Genomic DNA, 17,938 nt, shown 5'->3' with positions numbered 1-17,938 from the left:
CACACAAGTCTATTTCAGTGATGTTGTCTCCTTAGCATGACAACGTTGATTATGTCGTCCAACTGCTGCTGTTATGACATGGCCTTCCCTCACCCCCAGGCACACACACACACACACACACACTCATGGATGTCCCTTGGCCTTTTTATAGAAAGGCATGGAAAAAGGGGGGAGTGAGCTATGATACCAGCGACTTCTCACTGGACTGAAGTCAGACAAGCACACGTACTCGTGCCACCACAATAGACCTATTTCTGGGGGGGCTCACACACAGACCTCTCCTCATACTCTGCCTGACAGCCACTTACTTTGAAACACAAACACACATCATGGCTGACAGGAACGCAGGTCGTCCCATCGTGAAGAAAAAGGAGAAGAAGTCAGAGAACAAAACGGATAAAGAGAAGGAGAAAGAAAAAGAAGAAAAAGATAAAGGCGTGAAAAAGCCTGATAAAACAGCGAAGAAGTCTGAGAAATCCGAAGAACAACCGCAGACGCAGGAAGAGAAGAAGGGAGATGGTGGAGCAGGAGCAGGAGAGGGGGCAGAGGGGAAGATGGATGGTGTGGAAGAGAATGGAGAGTTCCAGCCTATAGACCTGCCACCATTTGAGATCGTCACAGGGTGGGTAAGATCTACTGTTCTCAGTCACTCCAACCTGCACAAACACACACAGAGACATATCTCTCTCTCTTTCTCTCTCTTTCTCTCTCTTTCTCTCTCTTTCTCTCTCTCTTTTTCTCTCTCTCTTTCTCTCTCTTTCTCTCTCTTTCTTCAATTTCTATTCTACAAACAACAATACTCTACTGTTAGGGTACATGAGAGACACTGAGACTAATGACAGGCACCTGCTATCTATTCTCAGGAGTAAGGGTAGGGGTGACTCATTGAATTTATATAGCTATACCCTTCCAGCGTACTCTACATTCACTCTTCCTTTCAAATAATACCTAAATACATATATTGTATTATGAAATGCAATTTCATGGTTCATATTCTCAGATATCTCATATATATTTACCTTAAATTAATTAACAGGAAAGGACCAGGAAGGACAGTTTGAAGGATGTATTTTGAGGTATTTGGATTCTCCCTCAGCCCCTGTATTAAAAGCATGACTCATCCTGACAAGGAGGTTGTTTTAGCTGGCCTGCGGCCTGCTGGGTTCAGTAGGAGGGCTGGAAACACAGAATCACCACTGTCACTGACTACATTTAATAGCAGATAGATCTCTACACGGTGTGTGGTGGCCATAAATAAACGGTTTGAATTATGAAAAAGCTGGTGGTTTCATATGCTGAAGTGAAACGTTCTCTGTTATTTCTAGGAGACCAAGTGTAGTTTCTAGGTAAAAGGGATGGATACGTGACTGTAACTGATATTGACACAAGGATTCTTAAGTCTGATTTTCTCACTTTCTCATGTTTTACTCTCATAGGGAACAAATGAACCCGTTTTATTTCAAGTTCCAGTTCAGGAACGTTGAATACTCATCCGGGAGGAACAAGACCTTCCTGTGTTTCCGAGTGGAGACACCAGGGGGCAGTGTGGAGCCTCTGCAAGGCTTCATGGAGGACGAGCATGCCTTGGCACACGCAGAGGAGGCTTTCTTTCAGCAGGTAACACACACACACAAGCACACACACTCATACACACATACACACACACTCATAGGCACACACACACACAAACACACACACTCATAGACACTTACATACACACACACACGCACACACACACTTATAGGCACTCACATACACACACATACACACACACACTCATAGGTGTACACACACACGCACACAGAGCTGAGTTCTCTCTGCTCCTTTCCATAGGTGCTCCCTCACTATGACCCCAACCAGTGTTACGAGGTCACATGGTACGTGACGTCCAGCCCCTGCGTGGCGTGCGCCACCAAACTCGCCGACATCCTCCGTCAGAGGAAGAAGCTCTGCCTCACCATCCTCTGCTCCCGCCTCTTCATGTGGGAGGAGCCAGAGATAGGGGAGGGGCTAAAGGCCCTAGTGGGCGTGGGCTGTAAGTTGAGGATGATGAAGCCGACAGATTTCCTGAAGGTGTGGGACACCTACGTGGAGAAGGAGGAGCAGATCTTCGCTCCCTGGGAGGACTGCCAAGACAACTATGTCTATTATGAGGAGAAACTGGCCGAGATCTTGAAGTAGAAATGTGTATTACCTTATGCTTTACTTTTTTATTTACCAAATGTTAGATAATTATAGATGTCTCTTACATGCAAGTATAAGGGAGTGCCTTATGACGTTTTGCGTCGTAGAAAAACAGCCATTGGTATTGGTTAGCAATACAAATGTATTTTTTGTACTTTAACATACATAGAATACTTCTTAAGGTATATTATATTAACGGGAGGGTTTCATATGGATTTGAAAAACAACACAGCTACTTAAGAAGCACAACTAAGACAGGAAACTGAAGAAATAGCAACAAGGATAAATATATACTGTAGCTGCCACCATCTGGTGGTATTGTCAAGAACTACACTATTTAAACATTCATATACTGTACATGCAAGCTGACATCCGTTCCATAGAAGGTTCTGGAATATTAACTATATTTAATAGTTTACTATGTATTGGTTCATCCTATTATAGACCCATACTGAGGATAAGAAGATAATAAAAAGGTTTAAAAAGTACTAGCTTTACATGGACAAATTGAATTAGGATTCATATAAATACATTGGAAAATACCTGAAAGATACATCATAAAACAATACAAAGTATTTAATCTTCAGACTTGAACTTAAATATACTTCTCATAACCCAGACAAGACAGGACAAGTATTTGGCAAATGGTAGAACGTTAAGTACTACTATTTCTTCACCTTAGCATTTTCCCGAGTTCTTCCAGTTGATTCAGATACATGCGGACTCTCCTAATCTAGACGTTAAGAGCTAAAGTTCTAGCAGTAGACAAAGAGCTCATGTGTACAGGTTAGGCTGAGAGATCTAACGGACCAGGTGATTATTAAGAATGGGGGCAGTGGATGAGAGAGTAGAGCATTGTGACATATTCTGGATTGTCAATTGTCCTGAGACATGAAGGAGACCATACCTCCGTTTGCCGCCAGTGTGTCAGTGTTCTGAGATGACATCACTAAGGGGTGGAATGAAAGAAACAGTTTGTCACTGTGAGACAGTACCAAAAGGTTTGTATATGTATACGTCCAGTAAAGTATAGTACAGTACATTTGGGATACATGGCGATCATCATTACTGTACCTTGCTCATTTTCATAAAATATATGAAGAGGTGTGGACTCATCGCAGATCCCCACCTCATCTTTGTCTTGATCCATGCACACACACACACACACAGTGGTGAGTAAGCATGCAGGTAGACCAACTGATTTATATATAAGTTTGTGCATTTTGTGTGTAGGGAGTCAGGTGGCTGAGCGGTAAGGGAGTTGGGCTAGTAATCTGAAGGTTACCGGTTTGATTCCCGGCTGTGCAAAATGACGTTGTGTCCTTGGGCAAGGCACGTCACCCTACTTGCCTCAGGGGGAATGTCCCTGTACTTACTGTAAGTCGCTCTGGATAAGAGCGTCTGCTAAATGTAAATGTATTGGTGAACTCACCTTCACTTTCAACTTTGTCATCTGCCTCAAGGATGTATCCATTCAATGGACTGGGTATATCTACAGAGAGGAAGAAGAGGCATGATCAGGAAGTCACTAACCATCTTTTTACAAGCCTATCACAATATTATAGATCAAAGTTTGTCCATTCAAGGTGCGTGGGTGTGTCTGTGTGTGTGTATATGAAAGAAAGAGTGTTCAGAATCCCAATTCTGCATTACTGACTATTGATTGACTTCCGTTTACCATGAAAGATGAATCATACAGTTTGGTCTACATACCAGTGCTTGATTTTAGCTGAGCCATGGAGAGGAACAAGTTTTCTGTCTCGGTTTTCTCAGTTTCTACTGCAGAAGTAAAAAGAACAACCGATGAAAACCATGACCTCACCACAAGTTGTCCTCTCTAAACACTGTGCAGTCTCTGGAAATAGAACACCCTGACATCAGCATCAATGTACAGTTACATGTTGGGCTGACAGTGGGCGGTGTTTACAGGGACACCTACAGGGGCAAGGGGACATTTTGGCTAAAGGCACAAACCTGGTTTGCGTGTCAGACGTAGGCCGACGCATCCGATGAAGACAATGATGAGGCCGAAGAAGAGGCAGCCAGAGATGGAGAGAAGAACCTTCCTCTTCAGAGCTATGAAGGAGAGAGAGAGTGAGAGAGAGCACGAGAGAGAGAGAGTGAGAGAGAGCACGAGAGAGATCACGAGAGAGAGAGAGAGAGAGAGAGAGAGAGAGAGAGAGAGAGAGAGCACGAGAGAGAGAGAGAGAGAGAGAGAGAGAGAGAGAGAGAGAGAGAGAGAGAGAGAGAGAGAGAGAGAGAGAGAGAGAGAGAGAGAAAGAGAGCACGAGAGAGAGAGGGAAAGGGAGGGAGAAAGTTAACGGAAGCATGGACAGATAAAGATAAAGAAATCAGAATACATTTTCTTCTTTGCTTGATTCACTATATTCAATATATGTGCAGACTTATTCAAGGCACATATTCTAAGATCATCCTCCTCTCAGGTGACCTGCCTAAGTTCCGAGTCTTGAAGGCTTCACTACGGGTGGAGTAAGATGGCCTCCCTTCACGTTGGCCCTCACAGCTGTACTGGCTCTGGTCAGGGTCCTCCTGGGGCGTCACAGTGTACTTCCTGTCCGCAGAGTTAACCACAAACACCTCCTCTCTGTACCTGTGTATGGGTGTGTGTGTATGTGTGTGTGTGTGTGTGTGTGTAGGGAAGGGGGTTGAAGATACGTATATGATGAAGGAAAATGTACACTTTACACATGTTGTGTGAACATAGTCATTCACCAATCCTATTCTAGACACACACAAAAAAACAACAATAATAATTGATATTCAATCACAATAAGTTGTACTTCTAGCTGTTGGGATTGTTGAGTTTGTAGTTGTAAGTTTACCATGTGTAGTTCCACTGGTCACTGCTCTGATGGATCTCACATCTCAGTACCAGACTATCAGTGTAGAAAACATCTGTCCAACCTGTCTCCAACGTCATCTCTGCCCACGGACGGACTACGGAAACACACACACACACACACACACACACACACACACACACACACACACACACACACACACACACACAGACAACAAAGACAAGGAATGGGAGAAAAATATGAGGATATTTGGCATACAATTTGTTCATTTGTAAACGTTGACCCCAGTTTAACATTAGAAGAATATTTATCTTGAATGACAACATTTGTTGCCACACCTTACTTCTATACTGCTAAAGTCCCTTGCTAAGACCTCATACCTTGCATTTTCAGACGAATGTCAACACTGTATTCTGAGTGAAACTGATGGCTGCCTCTTCTGACTCTGCACCAGTATGTTTCAGCATGACTCAATTCAGTCTTGATGGTGTAACTGCTCTGACTGGTGTCTGAGATGGTCAGTGGAGTTCCCTGGGAGTCTTTGTACCACAGATATTCCCAGCCAATGGAGACATCAACTTTACAGGTGAAGGTGACCGACTCTCCAACATACATCACCTCAAAACCTGGATTCCGGGTCAACTGCGGCTTGGGCTTGGATGCTGGTTTTACGGTAATTAACAAAAGCAATGTTCAATATACAGTCATTACAACTGATCAAGACCAATAATTATAATTCTGATTATTTTGAAAGCCATGAAAATAAAGCTCACCATAGACACTCAGAGAGACTGATTTGCTGGATTCAGTGGTCACAGGCCTGGTCTTGTGTTGTCCCAAACAGCTGTACTCTCCAGAGTGTTTCTGTTCAGCAGAGACGATGGAGAGAGTAGCTCCCTCTGAGTTGATGGAGACAGTCTGGTCTGATCCAACCTTCTGTCCTCCTATGGTCCATGTATATGTCCAGTCAGAGCTGTCCTGAACCCCACATCTCAGCTCCACTCTCTCAGAGGGGAACACATCCAGCCATCCAGACAGCAGCTCCAGGGATGGGACTGGGACAGCTATGGGAGACGTCACATAAGATAAATAGGAAAAACTGTAATTTTATAGGTTTATTTTTGTATACTCTACTTCTAAGAATGTAAATAAATACCTAAGTACTGAAGAATAGATTTTTTTGCAACCCACTGTTTTTTCTAGCTGTACTATACATGATTTTAAATATGATACAATTAAAAACAACTTTAAATAATTGGTACAACCTTAGCAAATAGGTCAATGTTATGTCTGAAGAAAAGCTCATTTGATCTGGTGTCAAGTCCTTTTCAACTCCTTTCCCAAATGTTTCACACATCATTAGTTATCTAACTTACCTTGCGTTTTCAGACGAATGTCAACACTGTATTCTGAGTGAAACTGATTGCTGCCTCTTCTGACTCTGCACCAGTATGTTCCAGCATGACTCAGTTCAGTCTTGATGGTGTAACTGCTCTGACTGGTGTCTGAGATGGTCAGTGGAGTTCCCTGGGAGTCTTTGTACCACAGATATTCCCAGCCAATGGAGACATTAACTTTACAGGTGAAGGTGACCGACTCTCCAACATACATCACCTCAAAACCTGGATCCCGGGTCAACTGCGGCTTGGGCTTGGATGCTGGTTTTACGGTAATTAACAAAAGCAATGTTCAATATACAGTCATTACAACTGATCAATAATTATAATTCTGATTATTTTGAAAGCCATGAAAATAAAGCTCACCATAGACACTCAGAGAGACTGATTTGCTGGATTCAGTGGTCACAGGCCTGGTCTTGTGTTGTCCCAAACAGCTGTACTCTCCAGAGTGTTTCTGTTCAGCAGAGACGATGGAGAGAGTAGCTCCCTCTGAGTTGATGGAGACAGTCTGGTCTGATCCAACCTTCTGTCCTCCTATGGTCCATGTATATGTCCAGTCAGAGCTGTCCTGAACCCCACATCTCAGCTCCACTCTCTCAGAGGGGAACACATCCAGCCATCCAGACAGCAGCTCCAGGGATGGGACTGGGACAGCTATGGGAGACGTCACATAAGATAAATAGGAAAAACAGTAATTTTATAGGGTTATTTTTGTATACTGTACTTCTAAGAATGTAAATAAATACCTAAGTACTGAAGAATAGATTTTTTTGCAACCCACTGTTTTTTCTAGCTTTACTATACATGATTTTAAATATGATAAAATTAAAAACAACTTTAAATAATTTGTACAACCTTAGCAAATAGGTCAATGTTATGTCTGATGAAAAGCTCATTTTATCTGGTGTCAAGTCCTTTTCAACTCCTTTCCCAAATGTTTCCCACATCATTAGTTATTTAACTTACCTTGCGTTTTCAGACGGATGTCAACACTGTATTCTGAGTGAAACTGATTGCTGCCTCTTCTGACTCTGCACCAGTATGTTCCAGCATGACTCAGTTCAGTCTTGATGGTGTAACTGCTCTGACTGGTGTCTGAGCTGGGCAGTGGAGTTCCCTGGGAGTCTTTGTACCACAGATATTCCCAGCCAGTGGAGACATCAACTTTACAGGTGAAGGTGACAGACTCTCTAACATACATCACCTCAAAACCTGGATCCCGGATCAACTGCGGCTTGGGCTTGGATGCTGGTTTTACGATAATTAACAAAAGCAATGTTCAATATACAGTCATTACAACTGATCAATAATTATAATTCTGATTATTTTGAAAGCCATGAAAATAAAGCTCACCATAGACACTCAGAGAGACTGATTTGCTGGATTCAGTGGTCACAGGCCTGGTCTTGTGTTGTCCCAAACAGCTGTACTCTCCAGAGTGTTTCTGTTCAGCAGAGACGATGGAGAGAGTAGCTCCCTCTGAGTTGATGGAGACAGTCTGGTCTGATCCAACCTTCTGTCCTCCTATGGTCCATGTATATGTCCAGTCAGAGCTGTCCTGAACCCCACATCTCAGCTCCACTCTCTCAGAGGGGAACACATCCAGCCATCCAGACAGCAGCTCCAGGGATGGGACTGGGACAGCTATGGGAGACGTCACATAAGATAAATAGGAAAAACAGTAATTTTATAGGTTTATTTTTGTATACTGTACTTCTAAGAATGTAAATAAATACCTAAGTACTGAAGAATAGATTTTTTTGCAACCCACTGTTTTTTCTAGCTTTACTATACATGATTTTAAATATAATAAAATTAAAAACAACTTTAAATAATTTGTACAACCTTAGCAAATAGGTCAATGTTATGTCTGATGAAAAGCTCATTTTATCTGTTGTCAAGTCCTTTTCAACTCCTTTCCCAAATGTTTCCCACATCATTAGTTATTTAACTTACCTTGCGTTTTCAGACGGATGTCAACACTGTATTCTGAGTGAAACTGATTGCTGCCTCTTCTGACTCTGCACCAGTATGTTCCAGCATGACTCAGTTCAGTCTTGATGGTGTAACTGCTCTGACTGGTGTCTGAGCTGGGCAGTGGAGTTCCCTGGGAGTCTTTGTACCACAGATATTCCCAGCCAGTGGAGACATCAACTTTACAGGTGAAGGTGACAGACTCTCTAACATACATCACCTCAAAACCTGGATCCCGGATCAACTGCGGCTTGGGCTTGGATGCTGGTTTTACGATAATTAACAAAAGCAATGTTCAATATACAGTCATTACAACTGATCAATAATTATAATTCTGATTATTTTGAAAGCCATGAAAATAAAGCTCACCATAGACACTCAGAGAGACTGATTTGCTGGATTCAGTGGTCACAGGCCTGGTCTTGTGTTGTCCCAAACAGCTGTACTCTCCAGAGTGTTTCTGTTCAGCAGAGACGATGGAGAGAGTAGCTCCCTCTGAGTTGATGGAGACAGTCTGGTCTGATCCAACCTTCTGTCCTCCTATGGTCCATGTATATGTCCAGTCAGAGCTGTCCTGAACCCCACATCTCAGCTCCACTCTCTCAGAGGGGAACACATCCAGCCATCCAGACAGCAGCTCCAGGGATGGGACTGGGACAGCTATGGGAGACGTCACATAAGATAAATAGGAAAAACAGTAATTTTATAGGGTTATTTTTGTATACTGTACTTCTAAGAATGTAAATAAATACCTAAGTACTGAAGAATAGATTTTTTTGCAACCCACTGTTTTTTCTAGCTTTACTATACATGATTTTAAATATGATAAAATTAAAAACAACTTTAAATAATTTGTACAACCTTAGCAAATAGGTCAATGTTATGTCTGATGAAAAGCTCATTTTATCTGGTGTCAAGTCCTTTTCAACTCCTTTCCCAAATGTTTCCCACATCATTAGTTATTTAACTTACCTTGCGTTTTCAGACGGATGTCAACACTGTATTCTGAGTGAAACTGATTGCTGCCTCTTCTGACTCTGCACCAGTATGTTCCAGCATGACTCAGTTCAGTCTTGATGGTGTAACTGCTCTGACTGGTGTCTGAGCTGGGCAGTGGAGTTCCCTGGGAGTCTTTGTACCACAGATATTCCCAGCCAATGGAGACATCAACTTTACAGGTGAAGGTGACAGACTCTCCAACATACATCACCTCAAAACCTGGATCCCGGGTCAACTGCGGCTTGGGCTTGGATGCTGGTTTTACGGTAATTAACAAAAGCAATGTTCAATATACAGTCATTACAACTGATCAAGACCACATGGACAGCAGGTCACAGGAATCTTAATCATTTTCCAGATTGATAAATGATAAAGTGATAATTGACACAGTTCAACATTCACCCACCATTGACAATTAATGAGACTGGGCTGCTATACTGGGAGAATGCTGCTTCTGTTGTGACTCTGCACCAGTATGTTCCAGCATCCCCCAGTTCAGTCTTGAAGGTGTAACTGCTCTGACTGGTGTCTGAGCTGGGCAGTGGAGTTCCCTGGGAGTCTTTGTACCACAGATATTCCCAGCCAATGGAGACATCAACTTGACAGTGTAGAGTGACTTCCTCACCAGTATACACACTCTCAGTGGCTGGTTCCAAAGACAGGCTTGGAGTCACTCCGGTCACTGAGAACAGAGAAGTTGATATGATAGGAAACTTTTCAAACGTCAGCTATTGAGGAGAGGATGTTTGTGGAACAGAAAGCAGAACCAAAATAGAAAAAAGATACTGTCCATGGTTTACAGAAACAAAGCAGCCCTTTGTCAGAACAGCAAAGCTGTGATCAAATGATGTCAATTCACTTCATTAATCATATAGGAAATTCAAGCGTTAAATTCTCTTCTATCTGTTAAATTAGTTATTATTCTGTTATAACGCATCACTAGTGATTTTTTTTGCCTTGAACTCTAATGTACTGTACCTTATGTAAAGATACACAGCAATGCAAAGAATTGTCAAGTCAATGAAAATTTAGCCGTGACCTTTTCCTACGTGGCACATGAGCGAAGCTTAGCTAAATGAAATGCTTATGCACAAAGGTGATATATATGTGTCATCACAAGGCTGTCTTAGGCTCTTTTGGTTATGTTGACTGCTAACCTTTCTATCTTGTTCAGCAGACTTATCATGACACTGTTTCCTGTTAATTTAATCTGGAGAAAAATAGAAATAAATAGAAAGACAGAGACAGAGAGACTAGAGAAAGAAAGAGAGAAAGAAAAAGAGATAAAGAGAGAGAGAGAGAGAGAGAGAGAGAGAATAGAGTACTAAAGAGCAGTGTTCTTACCATCCAGTTGTGGTGTAACTTTTGTATGATCTTGGGTTGAGCAGAGACTAACTGAGAGCACTGCAGAATAGAAAATATGACAATTTAGTTTGTTCTCTTTTTTTCGTACTGGTCGTATTTTGCATGCCGCACTATCTGATCAAAAGGGTTAGGGTTAACTGTCAGAGCTTGCGCATTACGATGGAACGTAAGGGATACCCTTTCCAAAACTTGTAAGGGCGTAATATTTTGTGAAAGACCCAGAGAAACACAAATATCCAACGTGGCAAAAGGTGTCTGTAAATGGTTTTAGGACTTAGGAACATTTTCATGTTGGAATGAAATGGGGATACACAGTATTTTAGGAGCTACACACTTTGAAACATAACATGATCACCTCTCTCACTCAGCCAGCATTTTCAGGTAATGTGGGACAGCTTGTGTGGTAAAGTGGGACAGTCATCATCTGTCAGCCTATCACTAATATTAATAATAATTAGTTTATGTTAATGCAACAGTGCAAGGGTGTGGCAAGATTCATTTAGTTGTGGGGTTTGACTTATACAATAGGCATAAAGTGTAACTCTTAGTGATCTGCAGTATATGTGCTAGCTAGCTAGTCACGATGCGTTAGTATTCTGTTGGACTAGCGGGTCACGCTTACAAGTCTGAAAGCGCTGGTTCGATGACAGTGAAAGTTGTTATTTACTTGGGAACTTAACCTTTTCATGTTCCTGTTAAATTTGCCTGAAAACGCCTAAACAGCATACCCAAAGTAAATTGGAAGCTGTTCTTGAACCATTTGGAGTACATGCATGTAAATGATCTCTTTTGAAAGCTGACACTCTGAAGTTATGTCCCCTGTTGTCAGGACCCCTGTCAGTCCTTCTAGTGTTGAGTAATAGAAGCTTGAACACAAGGAAAGTGAAAATTTCTATTTCCGCCTAGATTTTGTTTTGAAAACAGAGGCCTGAATAGGCCTAGAGGTGGTAGGTATTATCTGGAAGACTAAATTGGACCACAGGTTGAAGCCTTACCCAATTCAAATCAAAAGTCAAACATAATACCACAATATATTCATATTTGACACATGTTTTTATAAGAGTACATCCAGGAATTTTCTAAAAGGGTCTTTTGGAGACTCCAAAATGACCCTTTGTAACCAAGGTCAAGGTCAAATAAAAAGGTATTTTTTTCATAATTGTTATCTCTGGCCCATCTCTGGTACTTAGAAATATCATATATAATAGCTAAATCCCTAATTAGTAATACTGAAACACAAAAACTGAAGCATGAACACATTGGAGTGCTTTATCTGATTCCAAGGATTGGCGCACAAAGAACACTGATTCTGTCAACCATATTGCGCAATCGACTGTTATTTTGAAGGCTCCACAGACGCATACAAATGAGGTATTGGCATTTTCAGCTAGCTGTCAGCTACAAGGCTAACGAGCTAATTTCAGAATTTAGTGCGTCGTAACTGAGGAAGGGGGAGGCAGCATTTTTGTCTCGCGGGCGAAACAGGAGCGTAAACAGGTAGTGCAGTGTGATGCATTGGTATTAAAAATGTGAGAATTGTCGAATTAAATTATTTTATAGCATAAACAAAGCATTACTAGATGTTCCACTTTAGAATGCAATCACATAAAAGTTTTTTTATTTGCTAACAAAGCATTATTTTACACATTTATGTGTGTGTTTCAATCAGTGGTTAAACCCCTTCATTATGCTTCAATAATACTCATTGTAACTTAATTTAAATTCCTTTGCCAGCCTTATCATTGAGAAATAGAATGTCATATGCCGCTGAACTTTCGATGCGTTTTTTTCTGTACGGACCCCCTGTCAAGCCAGAGATCACGCATACTCAGATGATGTCAGACACATAAAAACCACTGCATAGACTAGAGTGTTGTATTTACGAGTCAAGATCAGCTCTGGTGATTGGATGTCGGTTTTGCACATATTAAATCATGAAAATGCTTAACTGTCCCACTTTACCTGATGTCCCACATTACCTGAACTCACCCTACATGTAAATGTTCTCAAAAATGTTGAAGAAATTATAACTTACAGAAGACGAGGAGCCTATCGAGACACATTTTCCTCTGAGTGTCTCTGAAGGTGACGCACACCCAGCTTCTCTGACCTGCATCTGCTGTTCTCACTCTATACTGTAGTGTGCTTCTGCATGCATGGTGTGCTGTTGTGTGTATGTGTGTGTGTGGTGTGTGCATGTCTGCAGTTTGTGTGTGTGGTGTGTCCCCCCGTTCAGATGCTGTGTGTGTGTGTGTGTTGTGGGTTATGCATATTTCCAACCTCACCTCAAACTTTCAGCATACATCTGCCTTTCCTGCCCTAAACACTGTCTGACAGTTCTTTTGACGAAACAGGAAATGATTGTTCAACCATACCCATACCTATCTAACTTGTACTTCTGGACTTACGATCAGCTAGAGATAAGGGAACAAATCAAAAGCTCAATTTCTAGTACCCTCACTGAATCAAAATGCAAGACCCAAGACTAAAAGCCAAGCTGACTGTGGGGGAGTTGACATGATCCATAGAAGAAAGATCCATCTAAATCAATCAAGTCTATCCTTACAACTGTCACATGCATTTGTAACATCAGACCCCTGCATGATGGGTGTGTTCAGAGTGTGAAAAGGATGTGGAAAATCAAACACCACATCCTGCAGCCCTGTGGCTGGCTGATTCATGAGGCTTGTGCCTGGCAAGTTATCTGTGAGATTCTTCAAAACTGGTAATCAAAAAGCCACTTACTTTTAGTATAATAGTTTATAATAATAAGTGTATTGCATTTTATGAATACTGCCCTGTCTATGTTAAAAGCAGAAATACAGACAGATGAATAGATAGCGAGATCAGTGATGGCAAAAGTACACACATCCTTCACTCAAGTAGTACAGATACTCATGTTTAAAAAGACTCTGGTAAAAGTTGACTTTTTCACTCAAGTTAAAGTAAAGAAGTGTGGGCTCTATACTAAAAGTAGCCATTGCTACCAAGTTTTAGTGTCACGCTGGTAACTGGACCATATTAAGACGTTACAGTAATACAAAAATAAACTATGGACACGCAGCGCATGTGCAAGGAATCCTTTTTGACACAGACTATTTCGAACATCTTCCTCATTATGGCCATCGGTGATAAGAAATGTAAAAAAAAGTCAACCTTTTAAAACCTCTCCTCTATTTTCCACACACAGAGAAAGTAGAGGAGAGAAAGAGGTCATGTCACCAAATACAGATTAAAACTAAAGTAACGAGACTGGCTTGAACATGTTTTACAATCAAAGAAATCTTTGACACAAATTTCAGAACCTTCCCAGACAGCATTTACATCTGTGCCAGATCCGTTTTCGAATCAGCAGATTCGCGCAGCAGTCGCACTCACTATGCAGATCTGCACCAAATTTGCGCCAGACCTCTATAGAAATTCTGGCTGTAACATTCCGTCCGGCGGTTGCGGCGCCGATCCGGGGCAGCTGCGCAGACCAGACGCGCCACAACTGAATCGAGTCCGCCCGGCGGGTGTGGGCCGGATCAGAGCCATATACAAATATGATAAAAAATATTATTCTATGGCTCTGGGCCGGATCCGCGGGAGCTGCGCAGACCAGACGCGCCACAACTGAATCGAGTCCGCCCGGCGGGTGTGGGCCGGATCAGAGCCATAGAAAAAGATGATAATAAATCATTTTCTATGGCTCTGGGCCGGATCCGCGGGAGCTGCGCAGACCAGACGCGCCACAACTGAATCGAGTCTGCCCGGCGGGTGTGGGCCGGATACGCGGGAGCTGCGCAGACCAGACGCGCCACAACTAACGGAAAGCTTTTCCCCCACATAAACCTGCCACTCTATCTGACTGTAGAGTGGAAGACCGCAGGCTGCACCGTCTTTGTGATTGTTGTGATTTGTGATTGTTGGTAAGTGCATTATAGGCCTAAGTAAAAATGTAAAAGTTAACTGGTGTTGATGTCATGTTAGTCTGTTAAATATTTATATTAAACATAAAAGTTTACAAACTTAGTTTACACCACATTATTCTGACAACCTCAGACGTACGTGCCTAGACAAGCTAGTAGCATATACGGTTAGCTGGTACAGTAGGTTCTTTTAAACAACACAACTAGCTAACACAACACAACTACACAACTAATGTGAACATAAGGCCAAAACGGTTATCTTTGCTTATTATTTACCAACATTGCTGAATATCGTGTCCATTGTGTGTTAGCTGCAACATCGTAGCCATGTTAGCGCTAGCATAGCTAGTTAGCTAGCATAGCTGCTATGCTATGCTATAGCAAAATACAAAATACTACTATAGTAGCCTGCGGGGATCGCTGCTAGCTACTGCTAGCGCCCACTTCTCACGTCCAAATACATTAACTAGTTCGGACGTCAGTACCATATCCAAAGTCTCACTGTATTATACACATATAGTCTTCAACATCAACACACTATGAAATTAAATTTAAATGAACCGTTGCATATTCCCGTAACAATTCCCGTGTTTTTTTTTATGCTGTAATGTTCTCTTTTGCCTGTTTTAAAATAAAATAAAACGTTTGAAAATTACAAATTGCGTGGATATTTGTTTGGCCCATAATAGCCTAAGTATGAATCACAGACCAGGGCCAGATGAGCTCTTGATGTGAGTCGCGGATCTGGGCCAGATCCGCACCACACGTCATGGCATTAATAACTGTACTGGGCCACTTCTGGCCCAGATCTGTCTCTGATCCGTAATTCGAACCTGTTCCGGTATTGGGCCGTTGGAAAGGATGAGCCCGGTCCAGGTCCGTTTAGCGGATCTGCGCCAAATGCTAATGAAGACCTGGTCCAAATCTGGCCCAAACACATTTTGCTGTCCTTTTTCAAAACTCTAGATACAAAACTCGAAACAGTCATTAATTGTAACACACACTGTCACATGTTCAAGGCATAACATTGTATGTTCATATTTTACCTTGCACATGCAGAAACATTAGTTCAAAAAACGAATTTATCATGAAATACCATAGGAACATTCACTTAGATCCAGTGGCGGTTCTACATTGAATTACACCCAGGGCGAGACGCCCCCCCCCCCATTATGTTCTATACAGCTAAAACAGCCTGGGGTCAAATTGACACCAAACATAATAGGAGGGTTACATAAACATGCCCTTACAAGCTAAATGTCTGTTATTACATGCTATATTAATATAACTTTTAGGGAGGAACACTTTTAGTTATGACGTTAAACTATACTTTATCACGAAATATAGTTGTTGCAAATAGCAAATGTTCGTCTTTGAAACTACCTACAGATTTGAAAATTCCGTTGGCTAATTACAGGGCCTAACCTAAATAATGAAAATAAATAATAACTGAACTTGTAACAGTGTTGTTGCAAAGCACACTATTATGGTGAAATGTTATCTCGTGTTTGTTGAGTTAAAACCGAAATATTGTTGTTGCATAGCAAGCATCATAGCAAAAAGGCTAACAAACGTAAGAATTAGCCTATACCCTTTTTTTTTATTCGCCATTTCACACAATAAAAAAAAAAAAAAAAATGTGCAGGAACTTTAGGCCTATATTTATAATATTATGAATTGTCCGTTCCATTTGGGAGACCCAGTCAGATGAGCTGTCTGTCCCTCCCCTTTTTTCACACAGCTTCTGTGCACGGCACCTTCTCAGCAAGCAGGGGTGCCTGCAGCTGCCTGAAGGGGGCGCCAATTTGCCAATTCCCCACACAGTGAAATGATAGAAAAGAGAAAACCGCTTCGCGGCGCAGATATTTTTATTTATTTATTTTATGCTCGTGCGCCCCCCACGTGACATGAAAAAATGCCGCCCCGGGCGGCTGCCCGGTCCGCCCATGCCTAAAACCGCCCCTGCTTAGATCATCCACACACAAGATACCCATACTTTCACCATGTAGTTGTTTGTACATTCATTACATATTGTACTACAAAATATGCGATACATGTTTCATAAGATACTACATCACCATAAATGGACTAAGAGAGAATATTACAGACAGGGGAATCATTGAGCAAAATCAGAAATGTATTGATGAAATACAATCAAATTATGACATTTCTTAGTTTTTTTTGTATCAAAGCAAACAAAATTTGCTATAAAAGAAAACTATGCTACAGTACGTGAACATGTACTGCAGTGTTCCTCACCTGGCTCAAAGAACAAAAAAACTAAGCAAAATAAAGGATTGATTACTCTCCTATATTTCCATCAACCCTGTCTTGTGGATTTGGCCACAAGTTTTCATTCACATCGCAATAGATGTTTTCATTTGACAAACATCTCTGAAAGAATCTCCAGGCATGGTGAATCCAGGCCTGACATTGGCCTGCTATGATGTAATTGCATGCCTCATCCATGGCCTGGAGAAGAGCAACTTGTTCATGAGGGTGCCTATCTTACACCTCCATGTGAAGAACAATTCCTCAATTTGGTTGAGGAAGGGAGAGTATGGGGAAAAGTACAAAGCTGTAAATTGACAAAGCAATTAGAGTACAAGGCATGCATACCTAGAGGTGCAGCTGGTTTTCAAATCTGAAAACATGATGGTTTAGTCCAATTTGTTCATGTTTCATAGTAATTGGTGTCAATGGATCTCGTTATACTGAATCTTTCATGTTCTAAACTTGGAATATTTTCTATAAAACTATGCATTAAGAGAAATGCAAGAGTTACTTATAATTTTGAGCAGTCGTATCAATTGACAGGTCATTAATGTAAGGAAATTATAGACATTTCAGATGTATCTGTGAATTTCATTTTAAAATGGTGATACTTTGATTAGTTGTATCATTTTGAACAGATGATTATAGTTCAATGATCTAAGGTGAATTTGTATTGTATCCAAGCAATTGAAAATTGTGTTAGCATATCAGTTGTGAGTTTTGAGAAAGGACATCAAAGTACTGAAATTTGTGTCAAAGTGAAAACTGTACGAAGTAGAAAGTCCAGATATTTGTGTAAAAAATGTAAGGAGTGGAAGTAAAAAGTTGGAAAAAAAATAAATAGTGAAGTAAAGTACCGATACCAGAAAAGTCGTCTCATCTCTGAGCGAGATAGAAACAGGTGGACAGAAAGAGATAAGAGAGAGAACGAGAGAGAGACTGTGTGTGTCTCAGAGAGAAACAAGCACAGACACAGAAATAACAAGTGACCTGTAGGTGTCAGTGTTCA

At 41.4% G+C, this 17,938-nt stretch overlaps 2 protein-coding genes across 2 annotated transcripts; one reads left to right on the top strand and one right to left on the bottom strand.

Annotated features, from left to right (window-relative positions):
• Positions 1-207: 207 nt before the first annotated feature.
• On the top strand, positions 208-3,231 carry apobec2b (apolipoprotein B mRNA editing enzyme, catalytic polypeptide-like 2b). Its single transcript, XM_062459949.1, has 3 exons — positions 208-622; positions 1,437-1,617; positions 1,834-3,231. The coding sequence occupies exons 1-3, from the start codon at positions 330-332 to the stop codon at positions 2,179-2,181; spliced, it is 822 nt and encodes a 273-aa protein (XP_062315933.1). The 5' UTR covers positions 208-329; the 3' UTR covers positions 2,182-3,231.
• Positions 2,313-12,834, bottom strand: LOC134019256 (hemicentin-1-like). Its single transcript, XM_062459948.1, has 19 exons — positions 12,780-12,834; positions 10,724-10,783; positions 9,786-10,061; positions 9,353-9,634; positions 8,750-9,040; positions 8,363-8,644; positions 7,760-8,050; positions 7,373-7,654; positions 6,770-7,060; positions 6,383-6,664; positions 5,780-6,070; positions 5,387-5,668; positions 5,028-5,142; positions 4,638-4,795; positions 4,159-4,260; positions 3,898-3,963; positions 3,617-3,676; positions 3,259-3,324; positions 2,313-3,133 (listed from the first exon to the last, which is right to left on the bottom strand). The coding sequence occupies exons 1-19, from the start codon at positions 12,805-12,807 to the stop codon at positions 3,060-3,062; spliced, it is 3,579 nt and encodes a 1,192-aa protein (XP_062315932.1). The 5' UTR covers positions 12,808-12,834; the 3' UTR covers positions 2,313-3,059.
• Between the last annotated feature and the right edge of the window lie 5,104 nt (positions 12,835-17,938).

Source organism: Osmerus eperlanus, chromosome 4, assembly GCF_963692335.1.
Source record: "Osmerus eperlanus chromosome 4, fOsmEpe2.1, whole genome shotgun sequence".
Classification (NCBI taxonomy): domain Eukaryota; kingdom Metazoa; phylum Chordata; class Actinopteri; order Osmeriformes; family Osmeridae; genus Osmerus; species Osmerus eperlanus.
Note: the sequence above shows the minus strand (reverse complement) of the source record. Positions and strands in the feature narration are given on the sequence as shown.

Bases quoted from the DNA above. Each gene is read 5' to 3' on its own strand.
- apobec2b (XM_062459949.1), top strand. From the start codon at position 330: ATGGCTGACAGGAACGCAGGTCGTCCCATCGTGAAGAAAAAGGAGAAG. The intron at 623-1,436 runs GTGGGTAAGATC...TTACTCTCATAG, and splicing joins CCATTTGAGATCGTCACAGG to GGAACAAATGAACCCGTTTT. The intron at 1,618-1,833 runs GTAACACACACA...TCCTTTCCATAG, and splicing joins AGGAGGCTTTCTTTCAGCAG to GTGCTCCCTCACTATGACCC.
- LOC134019256 (XM_062459948.1), bottom strand. From the start codon at position 12,807: ATGTGTCTCGATAGGCTCCTCGTCTTCT. The intron at 6,665-6,769 runs GTGAGCTTTATT...CCGTAAAACCAG, and splicing joins AGTCTCTCTGAGTGTCTATG to CATCCAAGCCCAAGCCGCAG. The intron at 5,669-5,779 runs GTGAGCTTTATT...CCGTAAAACCAG, and splicing joins AGTCTCTCTGAGTGTCTATG to CATCCAAGCCCAAGCCGCAG.